The sequence below is a fragment of the Sphaeramia orbicularis genome, chromosome 19 (assembly GCF_902148855.1).
Source record: "Sphaeramia orbicularis chromosome 19, fSphaOr1.1, whole genome shotgun sequence".
Taxonomy (NCBI): Eukaryota; Metazoa; Chordata; class Actinopteri; order Kurtiformes; family Apogonidae; genus Sphaeramia; species Sphaeramia orbicularis.
In genome coordinates, this window is record NC_043975.1 from 29,037,930 (window position 1) to 29,057,998 (window position 20,069).

General features: G+C 37.7%; 1 protein-coding gene across 3 annotated transcripts in view; it reads right to left on the reverse strand.

Moving 5' to 3' along the window:
* ccdc186 (coiled-coil domain-containing protein 186) overlaps nucleotides 1-20,069 on the reverse strand; it is a 39,890-nt gene that overhangs the window by 12,660 nt on the left and 7,161 nt on the right. Inside the window, exons 6-15 of one of the 3 annotated variants that reach the window (XM_030163214.1) lie at nucleotides 19,807-19,926; nucleotides 18,958-19,062; nucleotides 18,243-18,341; nucleotides 15,889-15,975; nucleotides 14,829-14,971; nucleotides 13,134-13,389; nucleotides 12,774-12,963; nucleotides 11,086-11,166; nucleotides 10,602-10,830; nucleotides 4,042-4,261 (exon numbers count right to left, since the gene is read on the reverse strand). In XM_030163214.1, coding sequence (XP_030019074.1) covers nucleotides 4,042-4,261; nucleotides 10,602-10,830; nucleotides 11,086-11,166; nucleotides 12,774-12,963; nucleotides 13,134-13,389; nucleotides 14,829-14,971; nucleotides 15,889-15,975; nucleotides 18,243-18,341; nucleotides 18,958-19,062; nucleotides 19,807-19,926 — 1,530 coding nt within the window. Of the gene's footprint in view, nucleotides 1-4,041; nucleotides 4,262-7,853; nucleotides 8,161-10,601; nucleotides 10,831-11,085; nucleotides 11,167-12,773; nucleotides 12,964-13,133; nucleotides 13,390-14,828; nucleotides 14,972-15,888; nucleotides 15,976-18,242; nucleotides 18,342-18,957; nucleotides 19,063-19,806; nucleotides 19,927-20,069 lie in introns of those variants that run through there. The other 2 variants (XM_030163215.1, XM_030163216.1) reach the window with 2 other exon arrangements.

The following is a 20,069-nucleotide window of genomic DNA, read 5'->3' on the forward strand; positions in this document are numbered from 1 at the left end:
GCCATAACATCACGTTGACCTACGGTGGCAAAAGGCCATTATTTGGTAGGTCCACTTTGGTTTTTTTTGTTTTTCTTTTTTACTTTTTGAGGATACCGGGTTCACTTACAAACATAGTCAACAGTAATTCACCTCTAACTGAGTGTGACCTGCTATAAAACGGAAAAAAGAAAAAAAGATGACTTTTGATCTGTGTTAACAGTAACAAAATAATGGCCCCTCTGTTGATATAAACTGCACATTCTAAGGTCACAAATATGCAACCATTCATATTTTAGCTGATTTATACATGAATGAAAACACAATTATGACTATTACATTCAAGATTTGTAATTAGGGCCTTATAAATTAGGGATGACCCAACTGGAATTGGCTGCCGATCTGGCATTTTTTTTTCAAAAATTGGATCGGATTTAGTCACAAGATTGTTCTAATTTAGCCCACAGTATGAATTTGGAAAGTGCAAAAATTCTACTAAAGTTATGAAGAGTCAAAGGTGTCATACTTGTTTTAGTTCAGGTTCTACATTCAGCCCAATTGTGACCTCAAGTAAAATAATAGCACAACCTATAAATAATGAGTCCAAATTTAAATGAAAATTTCATTGTAAAAAGTTGGTATCTGCAAAACTAATCCTAAAAAAAAAAAATCAGATCAGAAGCCAAAAAATCCAGATCGGGATATCACTATTATGAATTTCAATAAATGTTACACAATGAAGAAGAATCTGATTTAAATCTATTTGATTCATTAGTTCATGATAATATGGTAAAATCCATCTGAATCATATTACCTGTGGTCAATGAACAAATTTGGACAAAAGCTTAAATAAATGCAGACATAATGAGTTGTTGCCCCACTCTCTGCAGTGTACCATATGGCCAAATCCCTCTGAGACTGGCTCCTGCTGTAAACTGAGATCCAAGAAGTGGAACAGATTCTTTCATTTAACACCAGTGCATCATCAGAAAAGTAGCTCTGCTGAAATCCTAAATCGATTAATTCATTAAAGGAACCAGTGGTGCAGAAATATGCGCTGGGCAAAGCTTACATACAGGTTAAAAAAGAAGTTATATTGAATGTAGCGAGTTAATAAAGGAAAAAATCAGAGCGTGGCATTAATACAGAGTCTGAATTGGACCCAGAATTTCTAGTGTCACTTCACTAAAAATTGAAGAGGATGGTAGACAACCTGATGTTGCACCGTCCTGACAGCACTGTCAGCCTGTCAAATCAAACAACAGCCACAGAAAGACTATATGATTCGCGTTGCAGCTGATTTGAGAGCGTTGGAACATATGACCCAAATGGTAGAAAACAAAAAGTAGCAGGCGGCCTGACACCCCCTGTCATCCCTCACTCCCTGATTATACACTGCACTAATACTGTCATTTTGTAGAGAGTATTTCTGGGAGCTTTTTAAGCCATAATTAGGAAATCAACTGTCAGGAGGTAGTTGGAGATGAGGGAGAGAGATAAGGGATGATGTGTGACAGAAGCCAATTGCTGCACAAGAACCAGCGATGGTGGAGTCTTCAGGCCCACATGGACTCCAGTACTGTAATATGTTATTGTTAAATGTTTTATTTGTGCAAAAAACACCCCAGCATTTTGTGCCAGTGCTTGGGGTGATATAAACATACGAGCCAGTTCTGAAAAAATCTGGCTAGAAATACATCTTTTTTGGTGCCATGAGTACATTATTGGTCTAATTACCTCCACTATGGGGCTATGTTTTAGCAGAGGCATGGTCTGTCAGTCACTGGGTTGGCAAAAAAAAAAATGGCAGCACCAGTTTTCATGAGAGTTGTTGGAAGATGAACACACTGAATGTTGTAGATCTGTGGAAAAGGAGTGGATTGTTCTTTCTTTCTCTGTTTTTCTCTACTAAAAGCCTGACTAGGGATTGGAGATGAAAACTAGCAATAGCTATAATCTCTTTGTGTGAATCATCAGTTACTGCAGCTTGTTTGTTTGTTAGTTACATTATGTAATTTGCATTGTCCCTATCAAATAAACTTTATACTTTTTATTTATTTATTTATTTATTTTAAATGGTGGAGGTTATTTTTTTGTACTCTTTCAAATACGGTACAACCACCAAGAGTCATTCCAGCATCAACTAACTACAGTAGTCAGGTGCATATGTCACCATCTGCCCCTTTTATACTGCAACTCTTCAGCATGTGTTAAAACTCCACATGTAAATAGCAAGGCAGGAATATTATTGGTTTTTTTTTTAGATTTGGGAACAGTGATTTTTGCTCCTTGTATTGTACTAGACACAACAGCAAACTGAGGTGAAAGAACTTCATCTAATTTGAGTGGAGTTCCCTGTATTCCAGCATGTTTGTGGCATCGTGCATGATAAAATCACCAGTTAGTGGGGTTACTAGCATTTAAAAAAGTGTTTACATGGACTAATTTTTGGTGTTAACAGTGTAATATTTTGTGATAGGGTATTTGATGAATGACATGAAGTACAGGACTGTGGAGTCTTATACTCTACTGAGCTCTTCTAGTCCGTAAATGTAGTGACTGGAGGTTGAAACTGGCATAAAGGGCTGCTCTGCAAAGTCACTCTGGAACATCCCAGCAATCTCAGCTGCCACTTTGCTCCATAATTCAAGTGAATTTGAGAGGAAAGTCAGCTGTTTCTTCTACATAAGGTCGGAGTGGCTGTGACAAAACTAAATGATAGATGATACTGGAGGGATCCAGGGATGCTGCAGACTCTCAGGTTGGTTCAAGTGTAAAGACATAAAGGAAGTGATCAGCGTTTGACTCTGCCATGGTCTGTTGGGGTGTTTGACAGGAGGCTTGAGCAAAATTTAATTTAACAATCTTCATAGCACACAGAGGGAGTTTAGGGAGTAGAACACGTACAAACCCATAATATTTTAAAGCAGATTCAGTAAAAGACACACTTCTCACAACACTAATCCTCATATGTTGTAGATATTTGTTATCTGTAGTACAGAGTTAGCTTTTTGCATATTTTAGTAGTATTTAGTAGTTTTTGTATATTTAATATTTTATCATTGTAGTTTTTGTGTTTTGTCAGTATTTTTCAGTATTTTGTGATATTTTTATAGTCTTTTTGCAGCAAAACGGATTTTTATTGTTCCTTTAACAGTGACAATAAAGATCTATTCTATTCTATTCTATTCTATTCTATTCTATTCTATTCTATAAGCATCCAGGTAATGGAATCTTTTTACTCTAAGATTGAAAGATATGACATATCCCATCTGTTCTGTTTTTTTATTGTTTTATTTCAGTCTGAAGAACAAACAGTCCACAGATCCATCCATCTAGTTTTAGAAGTTACTTCAATAGTAAAGAAGGTGATTATGAACTCTTTTTTGTTTTGTTGTGTCTTATACCTTTGCTGTATGTCTCAGTGTTTATCTTACTTTTTCTTTATGTTTGAAAGACTTCATCAGAACACACTGATCAAAATAAAAAAGAAGTTGATTATTATGCTACGCATATGTTAAAGATAAAATCTATATAATAAAAGCCAAGTGGCCTCTGAGTGCGTGCGTTCGTGTGTGTGTTTCTTGGAAATCACAAAAAATCCAGAAAGAGCTGACTGCTGCAGTTTGGCATTCTCACGCACTTTTGGACAAAGAAGACAGCAGCGAAAACGGCAAGTTGATAGGAGAGGGGACATTAGTAATTTTGGAATACAATAGCCTTACAATCATGTTACTATGGCCAGAACACTTTGGCGGTGACTGGACAAATACGGTACAGCATGCACAAATACCAAACAGCATCAAAACTACCAAATCTAGAACCTGTGGATCCCCACGGCTCAACATGCTAGTATTTGTATATGAGCTTTGATTGGCTAAAATGATAGAGAATATTAGTAAAGACACTGTACAAGCAGAAAGGGTTAAAACAAATAAAAAGTAAACATACAAAAGAATGCCATATTTTGAAGCATATAAATAGACCAAGCGTGGTACATTGTGTTTCTAAATAAAGTGCAGTGTTTCCCTGTCAAGGAGGAAGCAGCAGGAGACAGCTTACCTTCAGAGTAATATTCTTCAGCAGTGTGTCTTCCAACACGGCCTGCAGCTTTCTGTTGATCTCCAATGACAGGTCCAGGGTCAGTCCGCTGTCCGCCGGATGGGAAGTGTACAGCGAAGCCATGATGCCCCCCCGCCGGCTCAGGTGGGCCTTGTTAATGTCAGACGCCTCTGACGAAAGGGCCCCTGACTCCTCTCTTAACACATAGCTCTGGATGATTCTATGGAGAGGAAGGTGAGGAGAGAGGAGAAGAGTAAAACAGTGTTTCAAAGAAAGAGAGACCAAAGTGAGTGAACGTCATCTGCTGGAGACCGCTACAAGAAAATTGAGAAAAATGGAATTTATAGTTTGGAGCGTGGAGGACTCCTACAGAGCATTAACAACCTTTCCAGTATGAAAAGAAGTAGACGTCGCTGGAATTGTAATTCCAGTAGGGTGGCTTTTTGAACTCGTGAGTAAGGGATACGTTCAGTCATAGTTAGTGAGACTATTATTGCGCCAGTCAAAGAAAAGAACATAATGAAAACAGCAGGGATAGAATGGGCTGCCAGGATGTAATTATTTAACATGTGTGTGAGACAGAGAGAGATAAATCTTCAGGTTCATTATATATTTTTGTCTCTGTAAGAACATGGTGTCAAGGTTACGAGATGTCTGTATCAGAGAGAAAATGGGAGAAGTAGTCATTAGTCAAAGGCTCGAAAACTTCTCATCATCCAATTTTGCCAGTGAACGTGTTCCACTTAGAAGAACACGTGTAGACAGCAGCATTACTGCCGTCTGGTTTGTTATCTGTTAATTCATAATCCATGAGAGGAAAGAGAACAGAAGGAGAAAATAAAAGGCAGTATTTAAACTTTAAGATATTTATGGAAATCACCAAGAGAGTATGATTCGTAACATTTCTGCTGATAATCATTAAAGAGAGCACGCTTTAAGGCTAAATTTCACTATCACAGAATATTTGGAAGCTCTGCCATCTTTGTTCCTTCACTGTCCCGCCCTGTCACCTCCGCACATGCTGCATCGCAACGGAAAAGCAAAGGTCAAGAATCTTCTGTGAAGCTCACAAGATGGGTTACGACAAAAATACATTAAACCCAAAGTCATAAAGCAGCAAAATGAAGCATAGAGTTTTGTGCCTTAAAGTTGATATACTACAACATGTATAAAACAAATGATTCAACATCAAAAAGGACAGCAGGAATTAAAAGAAGACCAGAAAAACAATATAAAAAGTAATGGAACATATTTTGCAGGCTACATCCTTATGGTTAAAACCTTGCTTCTTCTGATGTGACACACAGCACTGTTTTTTAATATTTAACAAGGTTACCTCTATTAAATGGATGTAATGTAGACTCATAAGTGGCAACTTTAACTACTGGAAGTTTAATTTAATATAAAGTATATTAATTCCTTTATTATAATCTATCTTGTACATGCATAGGATGACAACTAGTTGAGAACAGACCTTTTATTCATATTGTAAAATAATTTTGGGAGGACTGAACACATGCCAGTGACTTCTGTTAAAGACATTTGGATAATATTGTTATTTTTTAGAAGTTGCTAATTACAAGACAAAAATAGATGAACCGATTTGGACAAACGACTCCGCTTGCAGCAAACTGGAGCACCTCAATCCTCCTTCAAAGTTCCTACATTTATCAACATTGTACCTGAACTGAAGACGTGTAATTTGCAAGGGTAAAAAAGGCACAGCAATACTCTATAGCCTGGTTATGTTTTTCCTTCAAAGTATGAGTCTTTAACAGAAGTCCACTAAGTATCTATGCACTACGTAAACCTAAAACTGCAGTGTTTGCATTGGAAACTTGCAAAACAACTGAACCTATGGAAAAAAAAAAAAAAAAAGAAAAAGACATAAAATGCTATGAAAGCACTACAGACCATGAAACCACCAGCATCTGCTCTCATGCACGCACACACAAACAGAGCTTGCACAGACATAAAATGAGACTTACCTCTAACTAGACTTGAACATTTGGTCCATATTTGGACCCGAGTTCCATCACGACAGTGTTTAGTTAAAAAAAAAAAAGTGACAGAAATTAAAGATGTGGCTACATGGTGCGCTGAATGGCATGCACTGGCGGTGGCGAACATGAATGTAAGCAACAAGTGGGATATAGGTGATATTATGATGCTTTGAATTACGTTTGTTACATCTCATACGTCCTCTTTTCTCCAGCTTTGCGGGTGTGAACAATGAGAGCAGCAAGACAAGCATGCACAGAGTTCAGCAATCAGTGTTTATGCTGATAGCTTGTGAGGGACCCACATGAAAAAGTCCAGTTCTTGGGGTGACTAAACCCTTTGCAGTGACTGTGGCAAGAGGGAATGCAGAGGCAGAGAAAGAAGGATAATCCAGATAACAAAACAGAAACTTTAACGGAAATATTAGGAGTTGTTTTTCCATATTGTTAACATAACTGCTTAAGTCATATTTTTTTAAGATCACAGCCAATGATACAAAATGAAGCAGCAGTGTTAGGACAGTAAAGACATACACAGATATCACAATTTGGCCAAATATATGAGTTAGCAATTATGCTATATATTTATAGGAGGTAGGGCCGGGCGATAAAACAATAACGATATATATATCACGATATAACTTTTCCTTGATAGAAATATGAGATATGCTCAATACAATTTTGAAAGAATTAATTCGTTCATGTTTAGACAAACATAAGAACAGCCAATCATAATTAAGTAGTGCCGCACTGAACCAATCACACTAGAGCTACAGCAAGTTAGGTTGAGGCGTAAGAGCAGCTGCAGTACACACACTAATGTTTGGTCTGCAGCGGGAGGTAATGTGTTCCCCCTCAGGAGAAAATTTGACAGAGAACTCGGGCGACCGGGTTACTGAAAAGTAGTGTGCGGCATAGAGGCTGGGGGTTGGACATTCAAAGCATGTTAAGTTTCGTTTTCGGTTTACGCCAGTTGCAGTAGTTATGGCAGTTACGGAATGCACACCCATGTATATACCCCGGTATTGTTTTGTGAAGATGGTCTGTTTTGTTTGTGTTCTCTTTCAAAACTTGAAAGCTTGCCTGCTGCTCAGACTTTTAGTTTAGTTTTAAATATATGTACCTGTTTTATTTATCTGAAACAGTTGTATAACGTTCTGCACATCTGTCATGTTCAACCTCTGACAGGAAATAAATCAGATTTAAATCAAAAATAACCTTCTGATGTCTTCACAACTAACTTATGAGTAACAGAAAATGTAAGCTTGACAAAAACAGTGATTTGATTTATATCGGGATACAAATCGATACAAATCGATATAGTCTGATATGAAAAAAATTATCGTGATATTTTTTTTTCCCATATCGCCCAGCCCTAATAGAAGGTAATCTTCATCAGACTATATCCTCTGTACTACAGAGATAACCTCACGGGCACTAGGTTATAATCCATGCCAGTGAAAAGTAAAGGCTCCAAGGGAAATCCACGGTTGACTGGCGCTGGGGACTGATCCCAGATAACCTTGGAATGATAAATTGAATCGTTTTTAACACACTGAGCAGGTGTGGATCCTCAGCAGTCTAAAACAAAGCTTGTATACCGTGGTTAGCAGTTACCATGATTACATCCATAATAAAGTGAAAGGGATGCTCCGCATAAACACCCATCCACACCTCCCTGAGCAAACAGCCCCCTCCTGCTTTGTTCTCTTCAGATTGTTGTATCATTTGGATTCAACTCACATGAACAGACCATTTAGCTTTAATGGTGATATTAGCCAGGTGTGGGGGTTGAAGGACAGACATCATTGTCCTTGAAGGAAGATGCATGTATTTTTTGCATGTTGTAGTTCATTTCATTACAATGCAATGCAATGCAATTTATAAAGAGTATATGGGCAAAAAGGAAGTCAAAAACGCTGCTGAGATCAGTCAACTGTCATTAATAATTAATATTGTTTTGGTGGGGATGTTTTAAGGTAAAACAAGCAGTGGCTGCTTCAGTTTTCCATTATGAACTGTCCTTCATCGCTGGCTAAGCTTCTGATTCCACATGTCTGAGTCTTTTCATCACCTGCTTCAGGCGTACAGTTATCTTGTCACTGTTCACCATGATGTCCTGGAGGGAATAGTGAGACAGAAAGGCAAAAAGGACAAATTCACATCCACATTCTGGGTAGTGTAACACCCCCCTGCTTAGCTGAGATTTTATGGAGCTAAATTTAGCACTGCAACCGTGGGATTCGTCCTCAATTTTAACTCTTGAATGTAGGTTGAGGCTAATGGATTCATTCCAAGTGAATAGCTGGAAAAGCTGGGAAGTGGGAAATAAGAGATAGTCCAAGTGGAGTTTAATATCTCAGAGAATTAAAAGAGTCAATCTGATGCGGAACTTTGATGATTTTGATCAATGAACAATATCTCGCTCATTCACTCCTTTTGGCTTTACCTATCAGAGTTCAGAATACATAAAACTCGTATAAAACTTAATTTATTCCTGGCACACTCTGCTTTCGCGTGCAAAGTACACATGAAGGTGTGATGTGATTAAGCAAGTCCTAATGTCCTTCATACAGCCTCTTTAATATAAGCTTTATCCCTGAATGTGGACGGAACATCATTAACGGTCTGCAGTTATGCATTCTTCCTCCCCTGATCGACTATAAATAGCTCAGAGAGATGTTTGTCAAGAATCGTGATTAGGAATTTGGAGATGATAGAGATGCAGAAGGAGGCAGGGGAGCATAAACTGTATGTATAAGCAAATATGTTCTGAAGGTTAGTCAAATCAGTAAAATATGGGAAGTTTCCACATGACAGGGCAGCAACAACAGCTTGAAATTAAGTCAATGTGGCATTAATTTAGAGATTGAAACCACTATTCTCAATAATACTTCATTATGGTGCCATTTGCTTAACCTGTAACATATGCACGAGTGATTCTTTTTGTAAATGATTCTTCCATTAATAAGATTTGAGGACTAATAGAAAGAACTGATGTCTGATGCATGTACTTTGCCAGTTTTGACTGACAGCTTGCTCACCTGCTGAGTCAGAGGTTTGACGGTTCTCTTTGTTAGGTAAAACATATTTTTTCCTGACTGAAAGCTTTACTGTAGTTGTGGTTGAGAAATCACACGTACAACCCTGTGAAATTGCTCTCTCCCACAAATGTTTTTCTCAATGCAGGGCTTATTAGCATAGCTTAGCTTCATTAGATGTCTGCATTATTTTGGTGTTATAGGATTACAATAACTCTCAGCTAGCCCGCTAATGAATGTGCTTACACGTTAAAAGTGAAAAGTATTGCTATCAGACGAAACTGCTCATGTTAGTGTTCAGCAACTAGATGAAATAGTAGCTGCAGTTGTTTACCCGTGGTTAAAAGTGCATTGTCTTTAATAGGTTAGCCAAGTTTTACCTGTCAACACTCATGCTTCCCCACTGGCACCCTTTAAAGGGGTCATATTTTGCTAAACCCACTTTTATTAGTTTTTGGTATATTTATTAGGGGACCCTAATTGTTCAAAAAGGTTGAATTTGACCCCTCCAGGTACTGCAAAGCTATCAAAATATTCATTTTGGCAAAAATCGAGTAGGTTTCTACAACCCGTTTTAATTCCTGCTTAATTTATTACGTCTATAACTGGTTACATCATGACATTTACGCATATAAGGTCAAGACTTCCATCGAACATTTCTCCGAGTACGACATAATTGTTTGTCAGGAGCAGCGGTTGTAGTCCATACTGAAAATATGTCCAAACTTTGGGCCGATTACCTAAAATGTTCAGTTGGGGGATGAATGGGACAGAGCAGCACAGTCAACAACCTGGAGGGGGAGGGACGTGAAGTGGCTCACGTGCATTTAAAGGGCCAGCGCTCAAAACGACTTTTTTCATGTCATTACTCAGAAATAGATAATTCCATTAAAAAAAAGCAAAATATCACTGCTTTAATCAGAATGTGGCCATTTCTTGCTCAATCCAAAAAGCAAATTCAAGACTTTGAAAATGGCAGTCTGTAAACTTACAGGTGATATCACAATGAATACTGAATATATACACAGTCTATGTATGCTGCACTATTACTTGAGCTTATCGCTATTTTTTGTGAAGGTGATACAAAATGTGGCTGCACAATTATTCCTGGGATGTTTTGCGATATCAATACACCTGTATTCAAATGGTGCATTTAACCTGCTGTAACAGCTTGGTATTCGAAACTGGCAGGAGTGATGAAATAGTGCATCGAGCATCAAGAATCAGCCTTAAGTATGCTCTTCTCATTAGAGAGCAGCTTTTCTATGTTTTGCTGAGTAGTTCTTTATAGTTTAATGGCTACTGGTAGTGATTTTATGTTTCTGTAGAAAAAAAAAGTCAAAAAAGTCGACATGATAGTTTCTAGCAAAACTGATTAAAGCTAAGAGTTCTGCAGGACTTAAACATGTGTTGGCTCATCCAGCTTTAACACTGCAATGTGGTCTGCTGTGAAAAAAAAGGAGGAAAAACCCTTATCATCTCTCTCTCTGCACCCTGCTCTCTGGTCCATGCCACTCACTTGGTCTTTTTGCGGATCTCCTCCACTAGCTGCTTGATATGGTCTTCCATGAACTCAATTTTTTCCTGCTTGCGTGCCAAGGCTTTTTGCAGACGGACAATGCGCTCGACTAGCACTGCCTTGTCAACTTCTGGGAAGCTGTCCACGACGACCACTGAAGGACCGGACTGGCTCTCTGGTGAACGCTCTTCAACACCACCACTCCCACCATGGCGTGCATTCAAGGAGCCTGGACAAAGGAAAGAAAAGAAACAGAGATTAGAGACCTGAGATCAGAAAACTGTTCACTGAAAAGTTCAAATTATATAAATAACAAGCTGTGAGAAATCCAAAAGCAAGAGAAAACTTATGATACATTTCAATAAGTCTTAAATCATATAACTAAAACACTTTTTTCCCCATGTGTTTTGAAGACAAACTGGCTTCAATGGCCGAATCACATTTGCAGCCAAAACATATTTCACAACCAATCCAGATTCCATACCTGAGGAACTGGAGCGACTGCCCATACTGCCTGCATCTCGGTCACAGCCTCCATTCTCAACCTGCTCCAGTCTCTTTCGAGCTGTAAAAAAAAAAAAAGAGGAGTTCCAACTTTCCACTGCCAAACAGGAGAAGAGTCATATTTACAGTAAAACTGACACTGTGGAGTTACATTTTGAAGCTATGATACACGCCCCAATGAAATTACAGTGTCCATGATGTGCTTTTTGCTGCCCCTTTAATAAAAACAAGTCTGACTATGCTATTTGTAAGACTAATTGATTGTTTAAAAAATGCCTACTACAGCCGATCCACTGATTCCTTAGCTAATCAACTAATCGATACTCGTCTTGTAAAAGGAACAATGCAGACAAAATTGGCTGCAGTTGAGACTGTCTAAGAAATTCACACAAAATAATTAATAATGAACCGAGCTGCCAACAGAAAAGCAAAAGCAAAGTCAAAGCTACGTCTACATTATTACTTGTTTCAACTCACTGAGGTGTCTGCTTGTATAAATGTGCTTTTGCGCCAGGAGTGCATGCTCAGCAAACCTCCCCTGCATAAGCAAAAAATGACTATACTGTAGTCATATTGTCAGACGGCATATTTGATGAATGATCACAGACTCTTCTAATTCAAAATGTGTTGGCTGTCCAACCTGCCAACTACTGTATGAAGAACATATACATAGAAGATAATAGAAATGAACATGATGCCGTAAGGTTACTGCGAAGTTACTCTCAGTGCCCAGAAAACAAAGTACAGGATACTGTCTCTTTAAGGATGAGGACACTGGATCTCAAAGCACTGAACCTATGTGTCTATTCTCATTACTTGGTTGGCACAAGTGACATGAAAGTACATCCTGAGCACGGGGTGTCTCCAGATTGATCAGCAACAAAGTTGAAAATAAACAATAATGAGAAGGTAAGGCTTGTCACATGACACCCAGAGCATATGGACAGATGAACACATGTCAAAGCACTATACAACTGTGATGCTATACTGTGTATTTGCAACATCATCTCAGGACAAATTTAGATGAAAGGAGTGATATTTTGCTTTTTTTTTTTTTTTTTTTTTTTTTTTTTTAAATGGAATTATGCATTTTAAAACATTTCTCTGTGGTCTACATAAACTGTAAATGCTATGCTTGGGTCTGAATTCTTCATTAATTCAACTCCACAGGTCCATCTCCAACCCTATTTCTGAGTAATGACACCAGAAAGGTTGTTTTGAGCGCTGGCCCTTTAAATGCACATGGGCCACTTCATGCCCCACCCCCTCTAGGTTGTTGGCAATGATGCTCTGTCTGGTTCAACCAACAACTCAACATTTTAGGTAATCAGCTTGAAGTTTAGACATATTTTCAGTATGGACTACAACCACTGCTGCTGACAAACAATTATGTTGTACTCTGAGAAATGTTCGTTGGAAGTCTTGTCCTTATACGTGCAAATGTCGTGACATAACTAGTTATAGATGTAACAAATTCAGCAGGAATTAAAACTGGTTGTAGAAACCCACTTGATTTTTGCTAAAATGAATATAAAGATAGCTTTGCAGCACCTGGAGGGTTCAAATTCAAACTTTTTGAACTACCAGGGCCCCCAAATATACAAATAAATGTATCAAAGACCAATACAAGTGGGTTTAGCAAAATATGACCCCTTAAGGCTTGCAAACCTTGCGTTAGTTGTTTTGTCAAGTCCTTGATGTTGACGGCCTGCTTCCTTTTCTGTGTTACCAACTCATCTCGCAGCTCTTCTACTCTGGTTTTTAGTTGGGCGACCTCTGTCTGCAGCGCTGCCCGCTCCTCCTGCAGGCCCTGCACCTCCTGCTGCCTCAGCTCCTCTTCCCGTTTTAACTGCCGTGACTGCAAATATAGCGGAAATGGGGGGAAACAGGAGTAAAAATGTTGCTTATTCCAAAAAGAAAGCAGGTGTAAGAATTCGACAACAAAAAAAAACAATAGAAGAACAGCATTCTCAATTAATTGTGTTCAGTTGCATGTGTTTCTACATCACTGTGTATCTTTTGGCCAACCTTGTCGTCCAGTTGCCGACTAGTCTCCTCCAGCTGTGCTTGGAGCTCACTGAAGCTGCCGGTGAGCTGATCCAGCTGAACCTGCAGTGCATTGCTCTCTGACTGGAGCTGAGCGTTCTTACTGCTCAGCTTCTCAGTGAAGCCCAGTAACTCAGCTTCCCGTTCCCTGCTTCCTTGTACATCACGCTGGAGATCGGCCATTTGGTTGTTCAAGCCATCTACCTCCTCACTCAGAAATGCAATCTCCTGCTTATCACTGCATTAAAAAAAAAAACAACAACAAAGATTGTAACTGTGTTTTATACTACCTAAATAGACACAAATGAAACACCTTAAATCATAATGTATGCTTTCTTTGAACATTTCATTAAAATAAAAATGAGTTGACAGCTTTCTTTTTACTCTAAAATACGGACATTCTGCAGCCAAACAATTAATACAAGACATTTTACACTGTCTCATAATTAAAAACAAAGCATGCCCAATTGAAATGCAGTGGAAATACTAAACTGTTAATTTTCATTTCAATTACATGCAATGTGCATTTATCAAAAGAAAACAATTTTCCATCCTTAGGCATTAATTATGGATTACTCACATTGCATAAGATTGCTAAAATTAGCCCTAATAAAATTATTCTAATTTGCAAGTTAATCTGCAACAAAGAGCCACAGTATGTCAGGATAGTGTTCACAGTCTCTATTGAAGGTGAAGTTGTCTCTGGGTCAAAAAAAAACCAAAACATCAAACGATATGCCCTTAGTAGAAATGTTAGTGTGAGTTGTGGAAAGAACATCATGCTTCTCAAAATGAAAAAGAAAAAATAGAGAAGATCATTTGTTCCTGCATAAATCAATTTGGTTTTATGCCACTCGCTTACAGCACTTTGGCACAAATAAAAAAACCTTTTCAATAAGTGGAAAAGTTTCTCTATCCAGTCATCTGCACATGGCTGGCAGAGGCCCACACCCACAGAGGGACTGAAGTTTCTCTGCCCTCTGTGCTATATCTGTCCCTGGCCTATCTTTGAATCCTGTGATAAGGTAGTCGAAAAAAAAAAAAAAAAAGGGACAAGAACTGAATTAGAATTTGTGGAGCTCTTTCAAAAGCAAAAAGAAAACAATACTTCCATTTGTCTTTCTGAAAATGAACAAACTGACTAGATTAACAACAGTATAACAGAAGGTAATATTTGCCGTTTCCCTGTTAAGTATCAGCATCCAAACATTATCTCATTTTTAGTTTCCATCATTAGGGTAGCTGTTCCAGCTTATTAGCTGCCCTCGCTGACCCTTCTAAGAATGACTATGAGATGCGGAAAGTCATTACCAAAATTAGGCAAATAATGAAAACACCAAACTAATGTCTCACACAGGCATCTTTTTCACCATTACAATGCCCGGGTTTATTTCAGACTTTGACATTTACTGCATGCAAAGGCTGTGCTCAGTTAATAACACACTGAAACACACATGCTGAAAGCAGTATTTTTTCAAATGTCACTTATTTGCAGAGTCAACGTAATCAAAATTGCACCAGCAATTCACTTAATATCCCTCTAAAATGAACATTAACTGACTGAGCATCCCATTGTCCTTGTTACTCTGAACACTTACAGCACTTGCAGCTGAGTGCAGTGTATATGCTAAATGTTTTACTTTAAGTACTGCTTTTGATTAGTGTGAGTGTGTATACCGCTGTTGTTGCTCCTCAAGTACATTGATCTCCTCCAGCTTCTCTCTCTGGCGGCCAATCTCCGTCTTCTGCCTGTTTATGATCTCCCTGTACTTGGTCAGTTCATCCTCCCAGCGTGGACGCTCGTCCTCTAGACACTTTAACTGCAAAACAGACAAACATGATAAATAAAACCACACTGATATGTACAACATCTAAGTCAATGCTACGTTTGTGTAGTTCTACAGCCTTTTTTCACCCATAAATGCAGTGACTTTAGGTCACAATAAGTACATTGCTTATCTGTAGATCTGTTATTTAGTGTTGAATTATCATGTGGTTCGACTGTTCAGCCACAACCTCTATTTGGGAATATCATGAAATCAATGAATCTAAACTATTCTCTTTTGCCATCCAACAAAACCCTTTGTATATACAGTGTATTAAAGTCTGTCTGTGTAGGTTCTCATTTGCCCAGGTCATCGTTCTTCTCAGTTCAACTCGACTAGTTTAGCTCTTTTGCAAACGTTTCATCTCTCACCCAAGAGACTTCTTTAGTTCTTCAGATTAAACTCTGATAAATTCGACTGCCAGAATAATAATGTGATGCTACTAACATCAGCAATAAAAGCATTAGATTTAAAATAAAGTGTCTAATTTCTGTGGTTGAAACATGAATCACTGTTACAGTATACTGTCCTCTTCAGTACTTCAGTGTCAGGATACTGATACAGTATGCTGAAGTCAACAGCATGTTTCGATTAATTGAAAGTCTTGTATGATTTATAGGAAAAAATAGGCGTGTGAACCACAATCAGAAGGTGACTATGAAATAATACAGTGAAAATATGAAACCATTATTAAAAAAAAAAAAAAAAAAGATTTATTTGCAAAAGACTTCATATTATAGAGAATCTGAAAGACAATGTTATGCAGATGAAGGAAATAAATTGATTTTAATGTAAATAATGGTCACTCCACTAAACACCCTTTAGGCCTTATTTTTCTGTTCTAAAGTTGACTTGTTGAAACTCATATATCACTGACTTCATCTACACACAGATGCTCTCATGCGACAAACCTTTGTGCGCAGAGTGTTGAGCTCATCCATGCCCTCCTTGTAACTCCTCTTCAGGTCTTCCAGTTCTTTTGCCTTTACTCTGTGAACCTGCCAGAAGCATTAATTTATACGTTAGATACTTGTCCACTTTTCCATTGTATTTCAGATTAAGCCATTTTTAATCACACTAAGCCTTTTATTTCTCAGACAATAAATGGAAGTGTAGCGTAAGGTTAAAAAGGGCTGTGTTGCAGTTGTAAACACTTTTTTAATGTTATTTTTTATTACATTCTTAAATTTTCAAGATCCCTAATGCCTGATCTTTAATACAAATTACTAAATTATGTCCACATCAACATAAGCCTCCTTGTGCAATTTTCTGTATCAAATTGCAGATGTATTTCCTTAAATTTATCAAGCATGTGAAGGAATCTTAATAATGGTTGGTCCCAGCTTTTAACAAATCCACTGTCAGATACTCTGCTTCTCAACTTATTAGTAGCCATTTGCAAGAACATCTGTTGAAATAAAAAACACTGGGAAAGGAAAAGCAGAGAAGTAAACTGCATTTCCCATCACTTCTATGTCAATATATATTAGAAGAAATTCAAGTTTTTTGTTTGCATTATTTATGATGGACATGGTCATGTATTACGCATAACACATATACGAAAATAAACACAAGCATGAACTAATCAACAGGGCTGTAATATTTGCCAAAATCAGTGACCTACATCCTAAAACCATCTGCGCAAAGTATCAATATGGGCCTGCAAATGAAATGAACTGCACATTTCAGATGGAAGTTACAGAGGATATGAATGTCAGATATCACAGAGAGGCTGACTTTGGTGAACTCAGGTATCAAAAAAAGGATTATTAGAACATCAACTAAAAATAATATTATTTTGTACAAGATGCATTCTAGAGTTGCTTCCTTTCTCTACATCACAAAGGGTTAGAGTAAAGGCTGATTGAGCATCTTTGGGTTTTACGGGCCTTTAGCAAATCTTGATTGTGCTGCTGAAGATGTAAAACTAGTAAAATGACTCTTACTAAATGGGAAAGTGAAACGTAATGATAGCAGTTCAGTTGTAGTGATGCTAGTTTAGTTTAATTTAGCCCAATAACAAGAGGAGTAGTTTGAGAAAACGGTACCTTACATCAGTCACAAAACATAAAGTCGTGGAAAAAATTATTAGACCACCCTTGTTTTCTTCAATTTCTTGTTCGTTTTAATGCCTGGTAGAACTAAAGGTACATTTGTTTGGACAAATGTAATGATATCAACAAAAATAGCTCATAAGAGTTAATTTCTGAGCTGATATCTAGCCATTTTCCATGGTTTTCTTGATAATAACCAAAATCACTTCAGTTCTTACATCAATATCAATGGCATTGTACTGCCAAAAACAGTGCTTTTAGGCATTCCATGTTTTCTTTTCTGTCTGTTTTAGTCCCATGATAGACACAGGAGTTAGTACTTGATTGCATAACCATTGTTTTTAATGACTTTTGATGGTCTAATAATTTTTCTGCGACTGTATATGGAAATATGACAGTTGTAACAGTTAAAAAAGATGGATGTACAGCAGACAGAAAAGCAAAAAGCATCACTTCAACACAAGGAATAAAATGCAGCATGTTAGGTATAAAAATACTGGATATTTTTCCAATTATGCTCTGGAAGGAAACAAACTGATGACACACAGATAGACAGATGGACAGATAAGATGACATCTATACCCTACTGCATTCTGTGCCAGGGGGAGGAAAATAAAATGTACACAAAGAGAAAACACAAAGCACTGATATTGAAATTAAGCTTATATTTAAATCAATCTGATGACCATGAAACGTTAGAAAGGTATTTAAGGACTAGGAGTGAATGAAGAGGACTGTGGATAGCAAGAAATGAACAATGTCTTCTGGGATGTTCAAAAGCAAAGCCTGATATTGATTATTTGTAGGTCATTTATTTTTAAAGCATGTTCCCTTTAGAATGGGTCAGAGAGAGAAAAACAGGCCTCTGTGTTTGGGCTGAGTCCATGCACATGTGAGTCTGCCTGCAGAGATTCTGTGCCAATCTGTTACTCATTCCTACTTAAGGCAATTACAGCTCTTGGTCTGATGAAAACAGCTGAAAGTAAAGATTTTTACTAGAGGAGTTGACATTAAGACCATCGATAACAGCGTGAATAATCCCCCTGTAGAAATGAGTGAATATACATTTTAAATCAAAGTCATGCTTCTGATTGCTGTATATACACAGCCTCCAATTTTGTCGAGATAACGTCGGCTCTGTGTGATAGCAATTCAGCGGCTGAGTTCATGTGTTTACATAAATGTCAGAAAATGTGCACAGTGGTTGTCACCTCTAATTGGTCTGTTTGTTCTTGCTTGTGTTTTTCCAGCTCCCCTTTGGTTTCCCGCAGTTTAGCATCCAACTCATTGGACTTGAGCTCCTCTGATTCCTGGAGAAAAGAAAGGTTTAAAGAATTTTACTATTAAAAATAAAAAAAGCAGACAGGTGATAAGACAACAATGACTGTTTTATGTGTCCAACAAATTTCCTTTTATATTACAATAAAAATTGAGAGGAAAAAAATTAGGAAGTGTTGTCATTTTATACCGTTTCCTCCTTTTCTTTTTCTGTGATATGCTGATGTTCTTCATCCTACCATATTCTAAATCAAACTCATCTTCCCACCACAAAGACAAATCTTACACAGCTCTTTACTACCATCACAAGGTACAAAAGGAAACTGCTGTTCTACTCAAAAAACTGAATGAAACCTACTTCATCCCGGGTTCATGCTTGCTCAGTACATAGCACTTGCATTCAAAAGATAACAGACAAAAGCGACATCCAATCCCCTTATAAGAGATTACAGTGTACATACAGTAGAACATAACAAAAAAAAAACAAAAAACAGAGCATATCTGATTCAAAATCCTAACCTGTAGAAGAGTGTTTCAGAAGTAAGTACACAAATTACTACTTTGTTTTCTTTCATACATACGTTTTATCTTTGCTAACATTCTTGGATGTGACTACACTAAAACGTCTATGTGATAAATACCACATACCTGGTATGTTCGGATCATGTCCTGGCAGTTCTTGCGGATCTGTTCAGTCTCTTCTTTGGCCTGGGTCAGTTTGGACGTGGTCTCTCTCAGTTTGTCTTTAGTTTCCTGCACAGATACAGACAAACAATGGCTAACTGAGTCACACAGAAAGAAGAATTTTATTTATTTTATACAATCTTATTTCACCAAATAGAGGTTTTTTAGGTCAGAAAAGCACATAAAAAGTGGTTGCAATATTTTTTTTTTTAACTTGTTTTCAGATGGGCACTTTGTTTTCTTGCCAACGTGTATGTGTCAACAGAATGATTTACAAATGCATCTACCACGCGATCCGCTCCATAGAGCAACATTAGTGGTCTAGCTCTTATGGCCTTGAGCAACAACAGTGTTATTGCTTTTCCTCTGTTTATACATTTGTATGTGCTGGGAGGCTTTTAAAAATAAAAAACATTATTTGTTACAGACATTTACAAAAATAGCTACATCCTTAATGATTATTTCCTTGCAGGATCATTACTGTACTGTTTTCACTCCATTTCATTTAGACCCTCAATCACAAGACAAAACTCATCATGTTCTTTTATGTAACTGCAGTAGATAATATGGCTTGGGAGGGGGTCATTTGTATGCTAAAAACAGGACATGCACATCTTGACAAACAAGGGGAAAAAATGAAGAAAATTAACATTAAACTCACATTGAAGTCCCAGTTTCCAAATCAATCATAATAGTCAGGTTATACATAGGTGAAATAGCACAAATTACATTTTAAAAACCTAACATTTGGTACCAGTGCTTGAAAAGGAAATGGTGTATTTAAAAACCTCAAAAACAGCACAGCTAAATTACCTTGTGTGCATCTGCTTCACTCTTGAGCTTGTTCTGGGCCCATTTAACCTTGATGAGATGCGAATTGATCTCCTCCTTCAACTTTTCCACCTCTCGAGAAAACCTGTTAACCTCCCCTTCCTGAGAACACACACAGAGGAGGTTAAAGCTACAGCAACTGAACATATGACCTGTGGTTTCTGCTCCAATTTGTTCAGAATAGCCACTTTTACACAGGGATCCTGGAAAAAAAGTGAGATGGTGATCGCACCTTCTTTCCACCA